Source organism: Myotis myotis, unplaced genomic scaffold (genome assembly GCF_014108235.1).
Source record: "Myotis myotis isolate mMyoMyo1 unplaced genomic scaffold, mMyoMyo1.p scaffold_m19_p_9, whole genome shotgun sequence".
Taxonomy (NCBI): Eukaryota; Metazoa; Chordata; class Mammalia; order Chiroptera; family Vespertilionidae; genus Myotis; species Myotis myotis.
The window spans coordinates 40,899,495-40,918,228 of record NW_023416401.1 but is presented as its reverse complement, the minus strand read 5'-3'; the positions used below and the strand labels follow the sequence as shown (position 1 = coordinate 40,918,228).

The 18,734-nt window shown below is 42.2% G+C and overlaps 1 protein-coding gene across 3 annotated transcripts in view; it reads left to right on the top strand.

The window, feature by feature from the left end:
- Positions 1-3,967: 3,967 nt before the first annotated feature.
- ATP9B (ATPase phospholipid transporting 9B (putative)) overlaps positions 3,968-18,734 on the top strand; it is a 146,461-nt gene continuing 131,694 nt past the window's right edge. Inside the window, exons 1-2 of one of the 3 annotated variants that reach the window (XM_036321297.1) lie at positions 3,968-4,188; positions 11,034-11,207. In XM_036321297.1, the coding sequence (XP_036177190.1) occupies positions 4,073-4,188; positions 11,034-11,207 (290 nt within the window). In that variant the 5' untranslated portion in view covers positions 3,968-4,072. The remainder of the gene's footprint in view (positions 4,189-11,033; positions 11,208-18,734) is intronic. The other 2 variants (XM_036321298.1, XM_036321299.1) reach the window with 2 other exon arrangements.

Here is an 18,734-nt window from a genome sequence, read left to right as displayed (position 1 = left end):
TCAGCATGTTCTCTCTTCTCACAGTAGAAACTAAGATGAACGATTTCCCATAAAGGTCACTCACTTTATCCACGATCAGTCCCTTTGTCAACCACATGGAGCATCTTGATATTATAGCAACAGTTAACCTCCTTGATAACATGTCTCCACTATTACACTGCAATTCTGTCTTTTTTAAAAAATATATATTTTATTGCTTTTCACAGAGAGGAAGGGAGAGGGATAGAGAATTAGAAACCGATGCCAGAGAAACATCGATCAGCTGCCTCCTGCACACCTCCCACTGGGGATGTGCCCGCAACCAAGGTACATGCCCTTGGCCAGAATCGAACCTGGGACCCTTCAGTCCGCAGGCCAACGCTCTATCCACTGAGCCAAACCGGTTAGGGCTGCAATTCTGTCTTTAAGTCAATCAACTCTAGGTCTAGACTCAGTTACATGGGTAATATACTAACTTGTCACTCATCCAACTTGGGAAGTTTTTCTTTAAAGAAATAATTTATACCATATCACTGAAAACATTTTGAAGACTGTTGAATTCCAATTATCATGGTACTAAGGAGGCAAATGAAAGAATAAAAGAATAATAGCATATTTCTGTAATAAACCAGGACCCATAGGGCTGGGAGCACACTGGCACAGGCTGCAAGCGACGGGGCCCCGGGAACCCTGGCTTTTCTTCTGGAAAAACTTCATGGGCGTGGGTGAGCATATTTCTGTGCCCATTGTTTAAAGACACCCAATCCTTTTGGTCTCAACTTAAACAAAAGTTTTTCACAATACAAAACTTTCATGGAATTAAGGGCCTTCAGCAAAATAAGTACAAGTAATTTATCTGATAAAAGAATGTCAACAACAAGTACAAAATAATTTGTGTGATACAAATTGTACACGTCCTTCCCAGGAAGAAAGGGACTGCTGCGCATGAGTGGATGGGGGCAGTGTCTAGGACAGCAATGGCGAACCTTTTGAGTTCAGCGTGTCAGCATTTTGAAAAACCCTAACTTAACTCTGGTGCTGTGTCACATATAGAAATTTTTTGATATTTGCAACCATAGTAAAACAAAGACTTATATTTTTGATATTTATTTTATATATTTAAATGCCATTTAACAAAGAAAAATGAACCAAAAAAATGAGTTCATGTGCCACCTCTGACACGCATGTCATAGATTCGCCATCACTGGTCTAGGACAAGCACTTGTGTTAAATGTGTGGCTCCCAGAATATCACTCTGTCCTTGCAAAAGGTAGATGCAAATTACACCTAATAAAATTATTATGAATAATTGCTACTGCTCAGCTCCTGCATATCCGATGAGTTTGGGTGAGAGAATAGGTTGTTATGAACACAAGACACCTACAAATTCTGAGTCAGCTCTGGCAATCTCCACCCAAGTCAGTGATTGTTTTCAGAGTAGTGACATTGCTGAGCTCGGAGGTACAGTCAACTCTGAGATCGAGTTTGGAAGGACAAGCCATGCAGCTTTCAGCACGTCTGCAAGGTCCTCAGAGCACACCTCACACATGAGGGTAGCAAAGACAGCAATGAGTGCTTTCACAGGATAATGGCTGGGAAGTATAGGAGACCTTAGGGTTATGAAGGGAAAATAAGTTGTCTAAAGTATAGTGGGTACCGTAGCTCATAATTGAGGATCATTCATTCTGACAGTATTTGTCGAGAGCTCAACTTGTGTCCACACAACTGAGACCCTAGCAGCTCATTGCTCATGACCAAGATCAGGCAGCAAGCAGGAAATGATGAAGGGAGGAGAGGGCCAGCAACAGCTGAGGAGACACGATCAGGTGTGGAAGCCTTGTTTTAATAAAGGGTGTGGGGTTGTGTGTTGAAACCATTGGCCCTATGTCCAGCTGAAAGCTGGCTCCCAGACGCTCTGTTACAATGTTAGTTGTTGAATGACTTTGAATTGTTACAATTTGTTGTTGAGTGAGGAGGAGCTGCACTATAATGTCAGCTGCTGCAGTGAGTCTGAGTAGGGGAAAGAATGAATAAAGTTCATTTAGCAGTTAGGAGATCACTGTGTCCTTTGAGACCAGTGTCCATGGAGTGGCCTGTATTCAAGCCACCTAAAAAGTGTCTCATTATCAAACTGACAATCAGAAAGTGGGAGCAACTAGTTACAAAATAAATAATTTTTAAATAAAAAAATTAGAATCCCAATTATCATGGTACTAAGGATACCATGAGTAATTTTTAAATAAAAAAAGTGGCATATTAAGATACTTAGACAAGATGAGTTTAGAACCTAGTTCAGGTTGAACATACTGCTTCAAACACATAGTCATAATAGGTATATAAATTATAAAAACAGAAAATTTAAAACATGCATAGCTGGGTTTAAAAACAACAAAGCTACTGGACCAGAAACAGAAAGGTGAGAGTAACTCCTGTCTGCCGACTCCCAGGTCTGGAAGTAGACCATGGAAGTGGGAGATGGGCTCACTCCAGGGGCTTGGGTTGGCTGGGCTGTCATACTTGGGGTAGGGTAAACCAACCAACCAAACCAACCAACCACCAAAACCCTGTAGATGACAGCTGCTGAGGGCTGCAGGTATTACTGACAGTCCTTGGTTGATTGAAGGGGGCAAGCAAGCATTCCAAACCATCGTGTTAGAGGTAGGCTGTTGTGTGGCCAGCTGCTTCCTAGAACACAGTGGGGGTTGCTGGGGGCTTTTAGAGTGAGTGTCCTCAGGAGACATGACTGCATGGCAAGCAGTGTCTCAAAACAGGCCACACTTCTTTCCAAGTCCCCATGGGACAATAGGAAAATGACCCGCCGCTGGGGGTGCAATGGCAGGAAGACTCATAAACACTATTGGACCTGTGGCATTTTGGATCTCGGAATATAAAACCTATTCTACGAATATATAGTTTAGAAATCTGACCACATATCTGGCCAGGAAGAAAACCTCAAATTTAAAAAAAAAAAAAAATGTTGAGTTCAGACCAAATTCCAGAGCTATAAATCAATAACAATTTTCTAAATTAACATCATGATAGCAAAATTCGGAACTCTCTGAAGACTAGACCCCTCTTTGGAGGCAACTTAGGGGGGAAATGCAATCTTAAATAAAATCTAGAGAAATTTTTTAAGTACAGGAGAAACCTGAACATATTTACATGTAGAAGACTGAGGAAGTAGGAATTAAAACTACCAGAAATTGAAAGTATGGTGAAGCAAGGACTACATAGGAATTAGCCTTGGAGATTGCTTCAGGTCTGAGGTGGGGGTTAGGAGGATCCAGGTGCCCAGAAGGAAGGACTTGGACCCTGGGAGGAAAGTGTGAGCTATCCAACACCACTGTAAAAAAATGAAATAAATGCATGTGTGCAGCAGCTTTGCAGGACTACACGGGTCACGGCGCACAATAGAGGCGAGGTCAAGACTTTCTTGGGCAGTTGCCGGGGCCCAGAACAGGTAGGGGCGCAGAAGGGCGGCTGTCTTCGCCCAGCAAGCGGGAGGGGTCAGCACCCTGGAGCTCTGCAGGTTGCTGCTGGCTCCTTGAAACTCGGCTTTCTCACCTACACGAACTGACTGTGGAAGCCAGCATGGATGCCGGTACAAAAGCGCGAAGCTAGGCGCCACGTGGAGCCGCCTGCGTTCGGCCTGTACCTTCAGCAGACGGGTCGCCCGGGTGAGCGGGAGTTCCGCGTGGTGCCTTCCTATGGCTTTTAGACAAGGTCTTGGGAGCAGGAGCCCGCGGCCCAGGGGGACCAGACGGGACTCCCACACGCGATGCAGGCAAGCCGAACCGTGGCACAGGCGCAGCCCGCCTACATCGTCTCCGCTGACACCCTCGCAACGTGGTGACGTAATATGCCTGAGAAGCAGGGGGCGGAGCCTCGAGACGCCACCGCCTACCATTAGCGCTCTAGCCGCGCGGTGTCGTCATCAATCCCCGACACGCGGTGACGCCATCAGGCCCGGATTTGGCGGCGGCGGGAAGGGCCTGCGGGCCGCGCCTCTGCCGGATTGGAACTGAATGCTTAGGCTGGGAAAGGCGGCGAACTGAGGGGGAGCGGGAAGGGGCGGGGAGGTGGTGGCCGGAACATGGCGGACCAGATCCCTCTGTACCCGGTGCGCAGCGCGGCGGCCGTGGCCAACCGCAAACGCGCGGCCTACTACAGCGCCGTGGGGCCCGGGCCGGGGGCCGAGCGGCCCAGCAGGTAACGACGGCCCGTTCCCCTTTCCGCCCAGGTGCCCCTCCCTCCCGCCCTGCTCGGGTGGATCTGCCCTGGGGCCCGCCGCTGGCCTCGCAGTGTTCCTAGGTCGCGGTGCGCCCTCACCGGGAGGGCGCCACCCTCTCCGGAAGCGGTCAGGGGCCTCCGGGCCAGGCGGGGCCCGCCCCCAGCCCTGACCCCCGGCGGCGCCCTGGGCTCCAGGTCCAAAGGGAGAGGGGACCGCGTCCGCTCCAGGGGAGCTGGTGCTGCTCTCTGTGCGACGCGCACGAGAGGCCCGAAAGCTGGTCCCGCACGCAGTGTTAGTGTCCGAAACTCACAAGTTGCGACGACGACCGATACCCCTTTTTCTGATGGAGAGTCACCTGTTTTCACAAATGTGGAGAGCGAGGGAAGACACGCACTCTACCCAGTACACTGTTTAAACGTGTTTGCTTTTAGGAATGAGAAACCGACCCAGGAAGGTTAAGCTGTTTAATGGGGCCACAGTTAGCTTAGAATTAAAACGTACAGACCTTTGATTTAAAATGAAAGTCTCATACCCTAGTTGGTTTTAACGCCTATGTATTCCTCACCCAAAGAGAAGAGTACTACATGTAACAGATGATACAGTAATTAGAAACAGAAATACTGCCTTTTGTAGTTACTAAAATTGTATTCCCTAGGAATTATAGAAGCAATTGGCCTTTAAAACACAGGTGGGAAAACTACAGATTTCAATAGCCATTTGCTTTAGGGTCCGATTTTAGAATACGTTTTTGTTTAGGCGTAGGTATTACAGTGTTATAGAGCTTCATCAAACCTCTGTTCGTTGACTTGCTAACTGATCTCAGGCACCTTATTTAAAAATGAGCCCTGATTTCCTCAGAGGTAAATGGGGAATGATACTTCTTTTCATGGGATTGTAGAGGATTATGGAAGAACCTAGAAAGGTGCCCTGTTCAGTGTTGGACCAAAAGTACCATTTCTCCCTCCTCTGTTGTCATCTATACAAGTGAGTGCGTTAGTGACCAAGAGGTCGGCTTTTGGAGATCATTGTCTAGAAATACGCTATAAGTTTCCACAACAGTTTGGGTCTGTCAGTCTTTGCTTCATATTTTTGAGGCTCTCATTTGGTGTGTACACATTTCGGACCCTTTTGTGTTGTAGGTGGGTTTCTTTTATTGTGCAAAGTGCCCCCTTGTCTCTGGTAATTTTCTAGATATTCATTTAGCCACTCCTGCTTCTGATGGATTGATGTTTTCATGGTGCTAGCTTTCAGCCTGCCTACATGGTTGAATTTGAAGTGAATTTCTGGTTGAATTGTGTTTTTCCATTATTGCATCCATCAGTCTCTGTCTTTAGGTTGGTGTATTTAGATCATTTACATCTAAGGTTATTATCTGTTCCTTAGAGTGTAAATGTGCCATTTTATTAATGTTTTCTGTTCTATGCTTTTTAAATTTATTTTTCTGATTCTCATTCCTCTGTTTCTCTTCTTGCCTTCCTTCGGGTTACTTGAACTTCTTTTGTTATCTGGACAGTGTTTTTGAGTGTCGGTCTTTGAATAATTTTTGTAGTGTTTGCTCTGAGCATTGCAGTATACTTGTCACTTATCACTGTGGTGGATTAGTATCAGTATTTTCCTGAATGGAGTGAAGTGTGGAAACCTGACTTTCATTCTGGTCCCTTTACCCACCTTCTTCCCCCTCCTCCCTCCCCCCCTCCCCCCACCCCTCCCCACACACCTTAAAATTATGTCCTGAGGGCCTGGACGGCCTGGCTCAGTAGTTGAATGTTCACCTATGAACCAGGAGGTCACTGTTCAATTCCGGGCAGGGGCACATGCCCAGGTTGTGGGCTCAATCCCCAGTAGGGGGTGTGCAGGAGGCAGTCGATCAATGATTCTTATCATTGATGTTTCTATCTCTCTTTCCCTCTCCCCTCCTCTCTGAAATCAATAAAAATCTATTTTAAAATTATGTCCTGAGTATCAGATGATGTAACACTTTTTGTTTAAATCATCAAATGTGACTTATAATAAGTCCATTGTATGTACCCATACTTTTTTTTTATTGTCTAAAGTTTTATATATGTCTTCTTTTTCCCCAATTGACTGCCCCCCCCACCCCACCCCCAGCCATTCCCCCCCGGGGCAAGCCCCTACCACCCCAGTGTCCATACTTTTGGTCTTTCTGTTATCCTTCCTTCCTGATGTTCCAGGATTCTCTTTTTATTTCCTTTCCATTGTGAGAACTTCCTATAGCCAATCTTGAAATTTCTTTTATTTCATTCCAGAAGGATAGTTTTATTGGATATAGAATTCCTGGCTGACAATTCTTAGCTCTTGGAAAACTTGTTTCACTTTCTCCCATCCTTCATGGTTCTGATTAGAAGTCTGCTGTCATTCGAATTGGTGTTCTCCTATAGGTAATGTGTCCTCTCTCTCTTTGCTGCTTTCAAGTTTTTTCTTTGTCTTTAGTTTTCAGAAGTTTAATTATGATGTATCTTGGTGTGGATTTCTTTAGGTTGATGTTGTTTGGTATTCCTTAAGTTTCTTGAACCTGTTGGTTTTTGTTTCACCAAATTTAGGGAGTTTTTAGCCATTATTTCTTCAAGTATTCCTTCATTTCCACTGTTAATCCTCTTCTTTCAGAATTCCAGTGCTACAAAAGTTGGATCTTTTGTTAGTGTTTCATAATTCCCTTAGGCTTTTTTCCCCCAGCCTCTTTTCTCTGTATTGTTCAGATTGTATAAAATCTGTTTATTTGTTCTCAAGTTCCTTAATTCATTCCCTGTCATCTTCACTCTACTGTTGATTCCACCCAGTGATGTTTACTTTTTTAGTATTTTATTTTTCAGTTTTATAATTTCTGTTTGTTTCAAAAGAATCTGTAATTGATTGTTAAAGCACTTTTATGTTTTCAGCTTAAAATGCTTGTAACAATTTCAGTGTCTGAGTTAACCTTATTTTTTTGGCATCAGTTGATTGTCATTCCTGATTCACATTGTGAGTGTTTTGGTTCTTGGTATGACTGATGGTTTTCAATTGTATCCTGGATATTTTGTCAATAATGTTAGGAGAATGTGGGTCCTATTTATATCTTTTCTCATGGGATTCCTTTGTAGTTAAAAACATGTTTCGTGTGATTTCACTTATTATAAATATGGTGCAGTTTGTTTTGTGACGCAGGATATGGTCTATATTAGTTAGAATTCAAAAGCCCTTGGAAAGAAAGTGTATTGTGTTGTTGTTTAGTGAAATATTCTGAAATGTTGATTAAGTCCTGTTAGTTAATGGCATTGAGTTCTGCTGTCTTGGTGGTTTTCTGTCAGGTTGCTTTATCAGTTGTTCGGAGTGGGATGTTGAAGTCTCTAATTGTAATTGTGGATTTGTCTATTTCTCCTTTTAGTTTATCAGTTTTTGCTTCACTTGTTTTTCGGGTCTATCATTTGATACATACATATTTGGGATTGCTTTGTGTTCTTGATGGACTGACAGTTTTGTCTTCACATAATTTCCCTGTCTGCCTCTAGTAATTATTTTGCTCTGAAGTTTATATTTTCTGACATTATTATAACCATTCCTGCTTTCTTTTGATTAATGTTTGCCTGGCATATAATTTTCTACCTTTTTACTCATAACCTACTTATCTTAAAAGTTAGTTTCTTGTGGTTGGCATAAGGTTGGTTTATTTTTTTATCCCTCTCCCTTCCTCTCTCTCTAAAAATCAATAAACACATATTAAAAAGGAGATCATTTTTTAAATATGTGTAATTATTTTCTCAAGGAATATGAAACGTGTAGTCATTGTGATTGAATGTAGGCAAATAATATTTACAAATGGAAATGCCTTATAGTAGGAAATACTTTTTTAAATTCATAGACTCTTTTTTTATTTTTTTATTTATTTTATTTTATTATTTTTAAAAATATATATTTTATTGATTTTTTACAGAGATGAAGGGAGAGGAATAGAGAGTTAGAAACATCAACGAGAGAGAAACATCGACCAGCTGCCTCCTGCACACCCCCCACTGGGGATGTGCCTGCAACCAAGGTACATGCCCTTGACCGGAATCGAACCTGGGACCTTTCAGTCCGCAGGCCGACGCTCTATCCACTGAGCCAAACCGGTTTGGCCATAGACTCTTTTTATAAAATTTTATTTTATTGTTTAAAGTATTACAGATAGTAGTACATATGTCCCCTTCGCTCCCCACCCAAATTGACCTTCCCCCGGCCTCCCCTATCCCCTAGCACATTTTTTATTAAGTATGTGAGGCATTAGTTTCTCTTCGCAGTATGATGGCATGAATTAAATGTAAGGTATTTGTTAATTTGATTTTTTTTATTCCTGTCTTTTTTATGGTACCTGTGTCATTCAAATTATCTTGCATGTGTGACTGAAGAAAGAGTGACATTGGACATGATTTTGTCAGTGTCTGTTGCACCTTTCCTTGCTTCTCTTTGGCTCTTGGCCCTGCCTAGAGGTATTTGCAGTGTTATAATAGTTAAACTACAGTATTTAAAAGAGATTCATGCTGAGAACAGATGTCTATTGTCTGGTTATCTATAAAATATTTCTTGGTAGAGGCAACACATTTTTAAATGCTAGTTTTTTCATTCTGAGGGTCTATACACAATTTTCTTGACAATTTTTGTGACTATGATGAGGATCTAATAATATCTTACTAGTTGTAAAGGTGAAACTTTTCTGCTCTGATGGTTTACAGTTGAAAAGCTTTTCTAAAGTACTGAATGATTTTTTAAGACAGTGTTCATCAAAGTGCCCCGGCCCAGGATTCCTCAAAATCAGAGACATATTCTAAGATTTATAAAATTTCCTTTAAGGTGGGTCTTTAGTTCACTCAAGTTTATGACATTGTGCAGGCCTGCCAGAATAGAAATATTTCACTTTTTTCCTTCCACTGACAGTGTGATCACATGGATAAAGTTAGTAATTGGGAACATCACAGTTTTAGGCAGCTATCTTGTGCTAACTTGCCCAAGTGTCTTAAAATTTCTGGATTGGCATTGATATAACATTAGGTATTGTACCATTAACTCTAGTCTAGAAGTTTGCCTCAATGACATTGATATTTAAGTTTCTTACAGAATATTTTCGAAGAGGAGGCAATAGCTCCAAGGTTACTGTGTACACAGTTCACATGGCGACCTCTCTCAGCTTGAGGGGCTGACCCTTGTTCCTGTTGCTTTCTCTACTAAGGTCAAGCCCTGCTTTTCAGGCAGTTCCTTCCTTTCTTTACCTACTGTTCTACTGTTTAGCTCCTCTGCTGCTATGGGAGGAAGAGTTCCAGTTTCTCTGGTAGTTCATATGGTTTTGCTACTTATTCATGACTCATCAGTGACATAATTGAACTTAGAAGCCGCATTTGATGAAGAAAACAAACTCATTTCTTTGTAACACTTTTGTTTTTTACTTTACTAACATGCAGGCAAAAGGGGAATTGTTTATTTTTCTTAAAGAAAACTTAAGCATTAGACATATTTTAAATGTATCCTCCCTTATATATCAGTTTACTTCTCAGAAATGTTTCGTCAAAATGGAAACAAAGTTGTTAGATATTTAAGATAAAAATGTGACTTTAAGCTAGTTATTGTATTGACCTACTTATACTTAGATACATGTGAATTATGTGCCTTCCAGTACTTGAGTGTTTTGTTAACAATTCCTAAATTTTTTAAAACCTTTGGCAGCAGTTAGGATGGCTGTCTTCATTTCTTATATGGCAGTACTCTTGGGTTTGGTATCATTCATTCTGTTGTCTTTGTTCACATTGTTTTTACTTGTCTTAAAAATGTTTCCAGAATTATACTTAATTGCTGGAAAGGTTGATTTTTCTTGAGTGACAAACCAATTAAGTGTGTATGACACCAGGCAACAAAGACACGTAAAATTCTCTGCTTAGCCCGTCTGTGAAAAAATCCATTATTCATCATCTTATTGTTTTTAAATACTGAAGTAAAATCTTCAGTACAGTAGGAAAATGCTTTGGAAATGGGATAAAGTGCTTGCCAGTTGAAAGGCTCTGTTTCTGAAGTCCAGGCTACTAACCGTGAAGTTGTTCATACTCAGCATCTTTCAGACACACTGAGCTGCTTTTCTGCTTTGAAGTGAATAAGATTGTGACTTCCCCTAATGCAACACAGTAATCGGAAGAACTCAATGAAAAAGACTAAAAATCTCATTTTATACATATATCGTAATATATTTAAGTGGTGTTTTGAACTTTAATTACATTTTGTTTAAATATTCAGTTCCTCATTGAGTGTTTTTAAAGAAGTCAGTCATGTTATACAGAGAATAAGAAAAAAGGAATTTTTAAGAGGAAACATTAATTCTGTTTTAGGCCTGTACACAGATCATATAACTTTTTGCCTAAATTATCTGAAATGACTACTGTGGTCAGGCCATTCTGTAATGGGATTGGTAGTAACTGGAGTCGTTTGTGGAGAATCGTGTGGAGAGACCAGAATGAGGCTCATTTTGATCGGTGCATTGAGGTATTCAAAGGAGGAGTGCAAATAAGTGACTGCAATGTTTCCTAACAAATTTGTTTCCAGCAAAAGGTCTTCTACCTTAATTGTGTTTAGTGATAATATGGTATCAAATTATCGATAATAAAGTTTTCCTATGATTTTTTGGGGTATTCTTTTAAATAGCACAGCTTGGTGATGATCATGTTTGTAGATGAATCTTATATACATTTAAAGTTTTTATGGGATAGTCAGAATTGATGGTTAAAGTTTATTTACATTACTAAAAAAAAGAAAGGTTTTTGATGCATCCTCACAAATTCTTCTCTGATCTCTTCTTATCTTTAACCAGGTACCAGCTGGAAGATGAGTCTGCCCATTTGGATGAAATGCCACTAATGATGTCTGAAGAAGGCTTTGAGAATGACGAGAGTGATTACCACACTTTGCCACGTGCCAGGGCCATGCGGAGAAGACGAGGGCTGGGGTGGTTTGTCTGTGGAGGGTGGAAGTTCCTCTGCACCAGGTGTGTGGCCCCTGGCACTTAATTTTCCCTGCACTAAGCTCTTTTATTACATTACACATAAGCTTAGCTTTTACCATACATATTTATTTTTAAACTAGAGACCTGGTGCATGGATTTGTGCACTGGTGGGGCGGGGTTGAGGGGGGGAATGGCCTGCGGGGATCGGCCCGCTATGGGAGCACTGCTCATCCTGGTCAGCTAAGCAACACTCCCACTGTGGGAATGCACTGACCACCAGGGGGCAGCTCCTGCATTGAGCGTCTGCCCCCTGGTGATCTGTGAGCATCATAGCGACTGGTCAACCAGTCGTTCTGCTGTTTGGTCACTGGGCTTTTATATAGAGACTAGAGGCCTGGTGCACAAAAATTTGTGCACTCGGCGGGGGAGGAGGAGGGTCCCTCAGCCCGGCCTGTGCCCTCTCACAGTCTGGGACCCCTCGGGAGATAACGACCTGCTGGCTTAGGCCTGCTCCCGGGTGGCAGAGGGCAGGCCCAATCCCTAGGTGCAGCCCCTGTGCAGCACAGAGAAGGGCCAATCAGGGGGTTGGGGCGCTTCCCCCGTCACTCACAGAGCAGGGCCCATCAGGGGGGTTGGGGCTCCGCACCCTGTCACGCACAGAGCAGGGTCGATCAGGGGGTTGGGAAGCTCCCCCCGTCACACACAGAGCAGGGCCCATCAGGGAGTTGGGGAGCTCCCCCTGTCACTCACAGAGTAGGGCCGATAGGGGAGTTGGGGCACTGCCCCCTGTCACACACAGAGCAGGGCGGATCAGGGGGTTGGGGCACCGCACACTGTCACACTCAGGGCAGGGCCGATGGGGAGGTTATGGCTCTACCCCATCACACACAGAGCAGGGCCCATGGGGGGCGGTTGGAGTGCCGCCCTCTATAACCCACAGAGCAGGGCCAGTCAGGGGTTTGGGGTGCTGCCACTGTCACACTCAGGGCAGGGCCGATGGGAAGGTTATGGCTCTACCCTGTCACACACAGAGCAGGGCCCGTGGCAGGGGGTTGGGGTGCCGCACCCTGTCACACACACAGCCGCAGGGCGATCGGGGTTGGGGAGCTCCCCCCTATCAGGCACAGAGCAGGGCTTATCAGGGGGTTGGGGCGCCTTCCCCTGTCACGAACAGAGCAGGGCGGATAGGGAGGTTGTGGCCCCGCCCCCTGTCACACACAGAGCCGCAGGGCAGTCGGGGTTTGGGCGCTGCCCCCTGTCACGCTGATCCCGGTGCCGGGAGGCCTCACGGCTCCACTGATCCCGGTGCTGGGATGCATATTACCCTTTTACTATATAGGATAGAGGCCTGGTGCATGGTTGGGGGCCGGCTGGTTTGCCCTGAAGGGTGTCCTGGATCAGGGTGGGGGTCCCGCTTGGGTGCCTGGCCAGCCTGGGTGAGGGGATGATGGCTGTTTTCAGGCTGGCGGGTGACTGAAGCTCCCAACCGCTCCTTTTTTTCTTTTTTTATTATTCTGGGCCAGCTTTAGCTCTGAGGCTTGGCTCCAGCTCTGAGGCCTTGGCTGCTGAAAGCAGGTATCTGGTTTGTTTGGGTTCTATAATCGAAACACTGTTTCAACTCCGGCTCTGAGATCCCGGCTGGCTGAAAGCAGGTTTCTGGAGTTTGTTTAGCTTCTATATTTGTAACAATGTTTCAAACTGCAAGCTCAGAGGCCGGCAGCGGCAGGCGGGGAAAGTTGGCTTCCTCCGTCACTGAAGCAAGCAAGCCTCATGTTCGCTTCAAGCTGCCTGGCTGCTGGCCGCCATCTTGGCTGGCAGTTAATTTGCATATTGCCCTGATTAGCCAATGGGAAGGGTAGTGGAGGTACGGCTAATTACCATGTTTCTTTTATTAGATAGGATATGTTTTTATTGATTTCAGAGAGAGAAAGGGAGAGTGAGAGGGACAGAAATATCAGTGATGAGAAAGAATCATTGATCGGCTGCCTACTGCATGCCTCACACTGGGGATTGGGCCCACTGCCAGGTGTGTGCCCTGATTAGGAATTGAACCACAACCTCCTGGTTCATGGGTCAACACTCAACCAATGAACCATACTGGCCATACTTATTTTTTTTATCAAACTAAAGAAGTTGCTCTCTAAATGGTGTCATGGAGAGTATTTGTACATCAATCAGAACCAAGCATCACTGATCTGAAAGGCATGGAAAGCCAAGTTCACTTTTTTGTGTGAGATTATTATTTTTTTAGCAATTAAAAAAATTGTTTTCAATTACTGTTTACAGTCAATATTATGTATTAGTTTTAAGTGTACAGCATAGTGGTTAGAAAATGATGTACTTTACAGATGTTTTAATGTTTGAAAGAGAAGAAAATTTGTGATTTTGTAATTAATACGTAATAAAATTAGTTCTGTTCCTATATTGACATTTATAAACTGTTTTCCTTTCTTTTCCAGCTCTAATTGTACTCCCATTCCAAAAGATAGACATGGATCTATAAAATGCAATTTAATTATGTGGTAGCTATGCATATTACTTGATTTAAATGCTTTGACTTGGAATAAGAGTTTTTCTGTTCATTTAAACCTGAAAGAAATTAAGATAAGAACTTATATTTTAAACAAGTTCACTGGTGGTTGAGGGAAACCGATGTTGTGTGTGACATGTATGAAATCTGTTCACCTTTGACTGTACAGTTTGGTATGTGAAAGTACCTTATATGTCTAGGACACTTTGCCTGTACTGCACACCCCTGGGATAGGCAGGGCAGGATCTCAGAGATCATGTTGTCATGACTTGAGTGGAGTGTGTCAGATAAGTTACAGCTTTTACTCTCTTTCTGCTATTCAAGGTTTGCAGTCAGTGCCTTCATTATAATCATTTACTTACATCCCATAAATGAAATGTAAATAATTGTAGAAACATCTTGTTCATCCTCATCCTCATTATCCTGTTAGATGTGTGCAAACAGACGTTTTTATACCTAATTTGATTTCTGGGTCACTCATGAAGTGGTATTCAAACTGTACCCTCTGGAATCTCATGGACTAAGGAATTCCTCAGGGATCGGCAGCATGGAACCAGGAGGTGTGGCTGAGCAGGGTTTAGGCTCCTCACCAGCTTCCAGTTAAAGTAGGCCCTACCTTCATCTTTCCTATATGCTGTATGCTTTTCAGATGAAGAAGGAATTTCATGGCTAAACAGTGTTTTAGAAATTGCTGATTTGTGATACTAATTTAATAATAAATTTCTATGGCTTAAAAAAGAGCCCAAAACATTTTCTAAGTTAAATAGCTAGTATTCCAAGAGTGTTCTTTGTAGGTACATATTCATTGCTAGGGTTAATCTCTCTAACAGATGTAGAACTGTGCAGATTTTTTTGTTTAGTTCTGTGTCAGTTGTGATGTTTGGTGCTTTTCAAGGGATTTATCTATTTTCAAATTTATATTTAAATTCCTCTGACCTAGTTAATTCATGAGGCTCTGCAGGGAGTCACCTTTTTTATTCCTGATATTGGTAATTTGTCTTTCTCCCTTTTTTCCATTAATCTTGATAAGATATTGTGAGTTTTATTCTTTTCAAAGAACCAAATTTTTAGTGTTGTCTTTGCTTTTGAAATTTTATCTTGAAATAAATTCAAACTAAGGTCAATGCTGCTTTTTAAAATATATATATTTTTATTGATTTCAGAGAGGAAGGGAGAGGGAGAGAGAGGTGGAAACATCAATGATGAGAGAGACTCATTGATTGGTTGTCTCCTGCACGTCCCCCACCGGGGATCGAGCCTGCAACCCAGGCATGTGCCCTTGACCAGAATTGAACCCAGGACCCTTCAGTCTGCAGGCTGACGCGCTATCCACTAAGCCAAACCAGCTAGGGCCAGTGCTGCTTTTTGTACTCACATACTCCCCTCACACAATCCCCAGCCCTTACCCTTAATTGGAACATGGGCTCATTTGAGTGAGGAGGTGATGGGCCCAGATGAGGACCAACAAAATGGGGAAATTGGTCATGCTTTGGTAGATATCATCAATAATTAACAAAAGAAAATCACTAACCATGCATTTGTATTGAACCCCGCATAATTTTATTACTGTTTGTCCATCAGTGGAGAGCCTGAGCACTCACAGAGCTGGCTGTCAAGAAGTGGGGGTGAGTGGGGCAGTGTTGGGTAGGGTGCAGTGGTACTTCCCATACTGCCTAATAGTTGCTAAGAATTACAGACTTTGAATGTTTTCAGTCTTCACAGTGCTGAATACACTTAAAATGATTATTTTTGGTCTTTTATAGGATTTGTTTTTATCAAATGGATCATATCCAAATTTTGGATTTTATTGTGCCACATTTCTTTTTTTAAGGCAAATATTAAGAGCATATTTGAAAATGTAAATTTTAGCAGCAGAAAAACTCATGTACTCATCTTAATCTTAATAGATTTGATCATGCATAAGAGCTAACTGCACCATCTTAGCAGGTGTTAGTATAAATCAGCAGTTGCCAACCGGTGGTCCGCGGACCACTGATAGTCCATGAGGTCTGAAAGGTTGGTGACCGCTGATGTAAATGGCACGATGACCAGAGATGTTGTCACACTTTTCATGTTCAGTAGGCATCTGCTGTACCGAGAAACTGTTAACGAAATTAAAAACTGCATCTTACAGAACAAATTATACATTTAGATTGGTCTTATTTTCTTTATTTCTTACAAATTTTCAGTTTTCAATATTTGCTACTTTTTAATATCCTAAATACCAGGCATGATGAAATTTGAGCTTACTAATATTATTAAGTGATGGATCAAAGAGAAGATACATGAAATTACTTAGTTTAATCATAGAAGGGAATGTGGGTGAACATTGCAATAAGGTAGATTTCCAATAATTAGTGAGTTGTAAATATTTCAGGTAGATTGCAGCTAATATTAATGAATCGTAAATATTTCAGTGTATCTCTGTAGATTCTGCAGGTAGTAAAACTTACTTTTGAATTCTTCTTCAGGGAATGAGTAGACTCATTATTTGGCAAAAATTTCAATTCTGCCATATTGAAATACTTTTTCTGTCGTCTGTCTTCAGAGACTCTGACTGTCCTTTCTGTGCAAAATTGTGAAACACATGGACATGTGTGGTTCAGGAGGATAGGGGGGCTTTCTCACGAGATTTCCATTCTACTCTTACCAAGGAGTCCTGAATGGCATTTTTATGTGAAGGGAGGGGATATGAAATGCTGGGATTATTCCTAGTTCTAAATGGCCTCCACATGCTTTATTAATCTGACACACATTTGGGGTGCAGAAGCATAGGCACGGGAAAGTGCGGATCTTTTAAGAAGACCTGAGTACTGTGTTGCTTTTGGATTGGTAACCAAAGGGATCTGCTGGGTATAGTAATTGCCTAATTATTTTTTTTAAAAGAGGCTCTCAATTTTGGGAGTTATTATGGCTAGTTAAAATTTTAGAAACAGGATATATATATATATATATATATATATATATCACTTTATTTAATATTAGAGTGCCACTTTGATGATAGAGGGAGGCATTTGTGAGAAACTATATTCCTAAAATGTTTTAAGGAAAAAACATAATTTGTGCACTGTTGGATTTAAGTTCAATTATGTAAGGTGATTTATAAATAAATGGGAGAGTGTCTTCTAAATTATTGACAATTTAGAAACCAGCAGCATAAAAATATTACTATGTAAAGTTCCTGGTTATTTTTTTCCAAGGACTTCTCTTTTTTCTCCCTCATATTTATCAGTATTTGGCAATGTATTTTATTCACATTACTTTGCCCCAATTACCCTGTTTTAAAACCACAAGCCTGTGTATTCATTTAATTTTTTAAAGTAGTGTGGGATTTGATTGTGGCTGCCTGACCATCACTTGATTCTGTCTTTATATAAGGAAATAATTAGAAATAACATTTTTACTTGTTAATAGTTATTAGTAGCAAAGTGTTATGAATAATTGAGTTATATATTAAGAAGTCTAGGAATCTTAGTTTATTCTATATAGGATTATAGAGAAAAAAATTAATGAATTGTTGTATGTATGTATTTTAGCCCTTGGTATTTAATTTAGAGTTTGAGACGTTAGGAGTTAGTGGGGGAGGGGCATGGGGGGATTGAGGGGTGGGGGGGTAGGTCAGTTTCCTTTGCTACTGAAGGTGGTTTTACAGAGCCTTCTGCCTATTGAAGAATATGTTAATACCAGCACAAACTCTGTAAAATATGCATTTCCTAAGTTTTATATTTTTTCAAACATATATTTTGCTTGTCTTCTATGTCATCTTATGTTTGTCTGACTTTTGTACATTAAACAATTAAATTAGGTAATTATGTGTTTCAGAGCAAACATTTATATCTGAACACATTATATTCCTGGACGAGTTTTGCAGTGCTTAGGGAAGCATGTATCTCGTGGTGTACCTGCCTGCTCAGTAGCTCTCCCTGTGACAATGGGAATAATCTAGACCTGAGATGTCCAGTATGATGGCCCCACCCCACGTGGCTGTTGAGCACTTGAAATGTGGCTCAGGTGACTGAGGAACTGGACTTTTTATTTCACTTAATTTTATTTCCCATTAAAATGCCACATGTATTAATGGCTGCTTTCTGGGACAGAGTAGGAATGTACGCTTTTGTTGCAGAGTTGGTTTTGTAAGGTTGGAGACTTTGACTGTGACACTGGAGGCAGGACGGTGGCAGCAGAGCTGCTGAGTGCTGAGGGTGGCAGCTGTGCCAGGGTTTCCCTGTGTGCAGCTCTCCCCTCGCCGGTGCCTCCAAGACGAGGCGCAAACAGATCAGGATCTCTGCAGTTAAATGTGTGTTTTATCCAGTGAGTCTTGTTCCTGCTCATAAATTGTTCATTTATTTTTGTCATCTGTTGACTGGCTGCTGTTCTGTCGGAGGCTGAGGAGAACAGCCTATGAATGAGCAGGAGCCGCCCAACTGTCGTTAGGGGGCAGGGAGAACACAGCTCTGGGGTCAACTCTGCCAGCACTCGGTGCTTGTCTTTGATGAATCATGTCCCTCTGGCCTCCAGTTTTTTCTTATGTAAGATGTGGGAGTTTGGCATCTGTGCATTGTATGGGCAGCTGTCTGAGACTCTGATTCAGTCACAGTTTAAGAAAAAGTCCCTCATAACCTGGGTAACTCGGATGTGCCACGTGTGTAATGTAACTGTGGGGTTTTTGTACACAGGAGCATGTATGTAACTGGGTCCGAGATTGCAGTGTGGAGTTGCTGCTGCGGAGCTGGGAAGGAGCCCTCCTGAGCACTTAGTTGTGGGGTCATCACTCAGGAGAGACCTCTAGTGAGCTGCAGGGTGCATGGTGTCAGAAGGTGGGTGGAGTTAGAGAGGAGGGTGAGAGATAGTAGTTGGAAGCTTATTCATTTTACTTGAAGTCTTTTTAAATTTTTGTTTAATTTAAGCATAGATAAGATCAATATTACCAGCATTTTACCACAATGTACTTGACCAGAGCGCTCCCACCCAAAACCAGTAAAGGTGGGAATACTGTTTTGACAACCTTCATTTACTTGATTCATACCCTGATGTTGGTG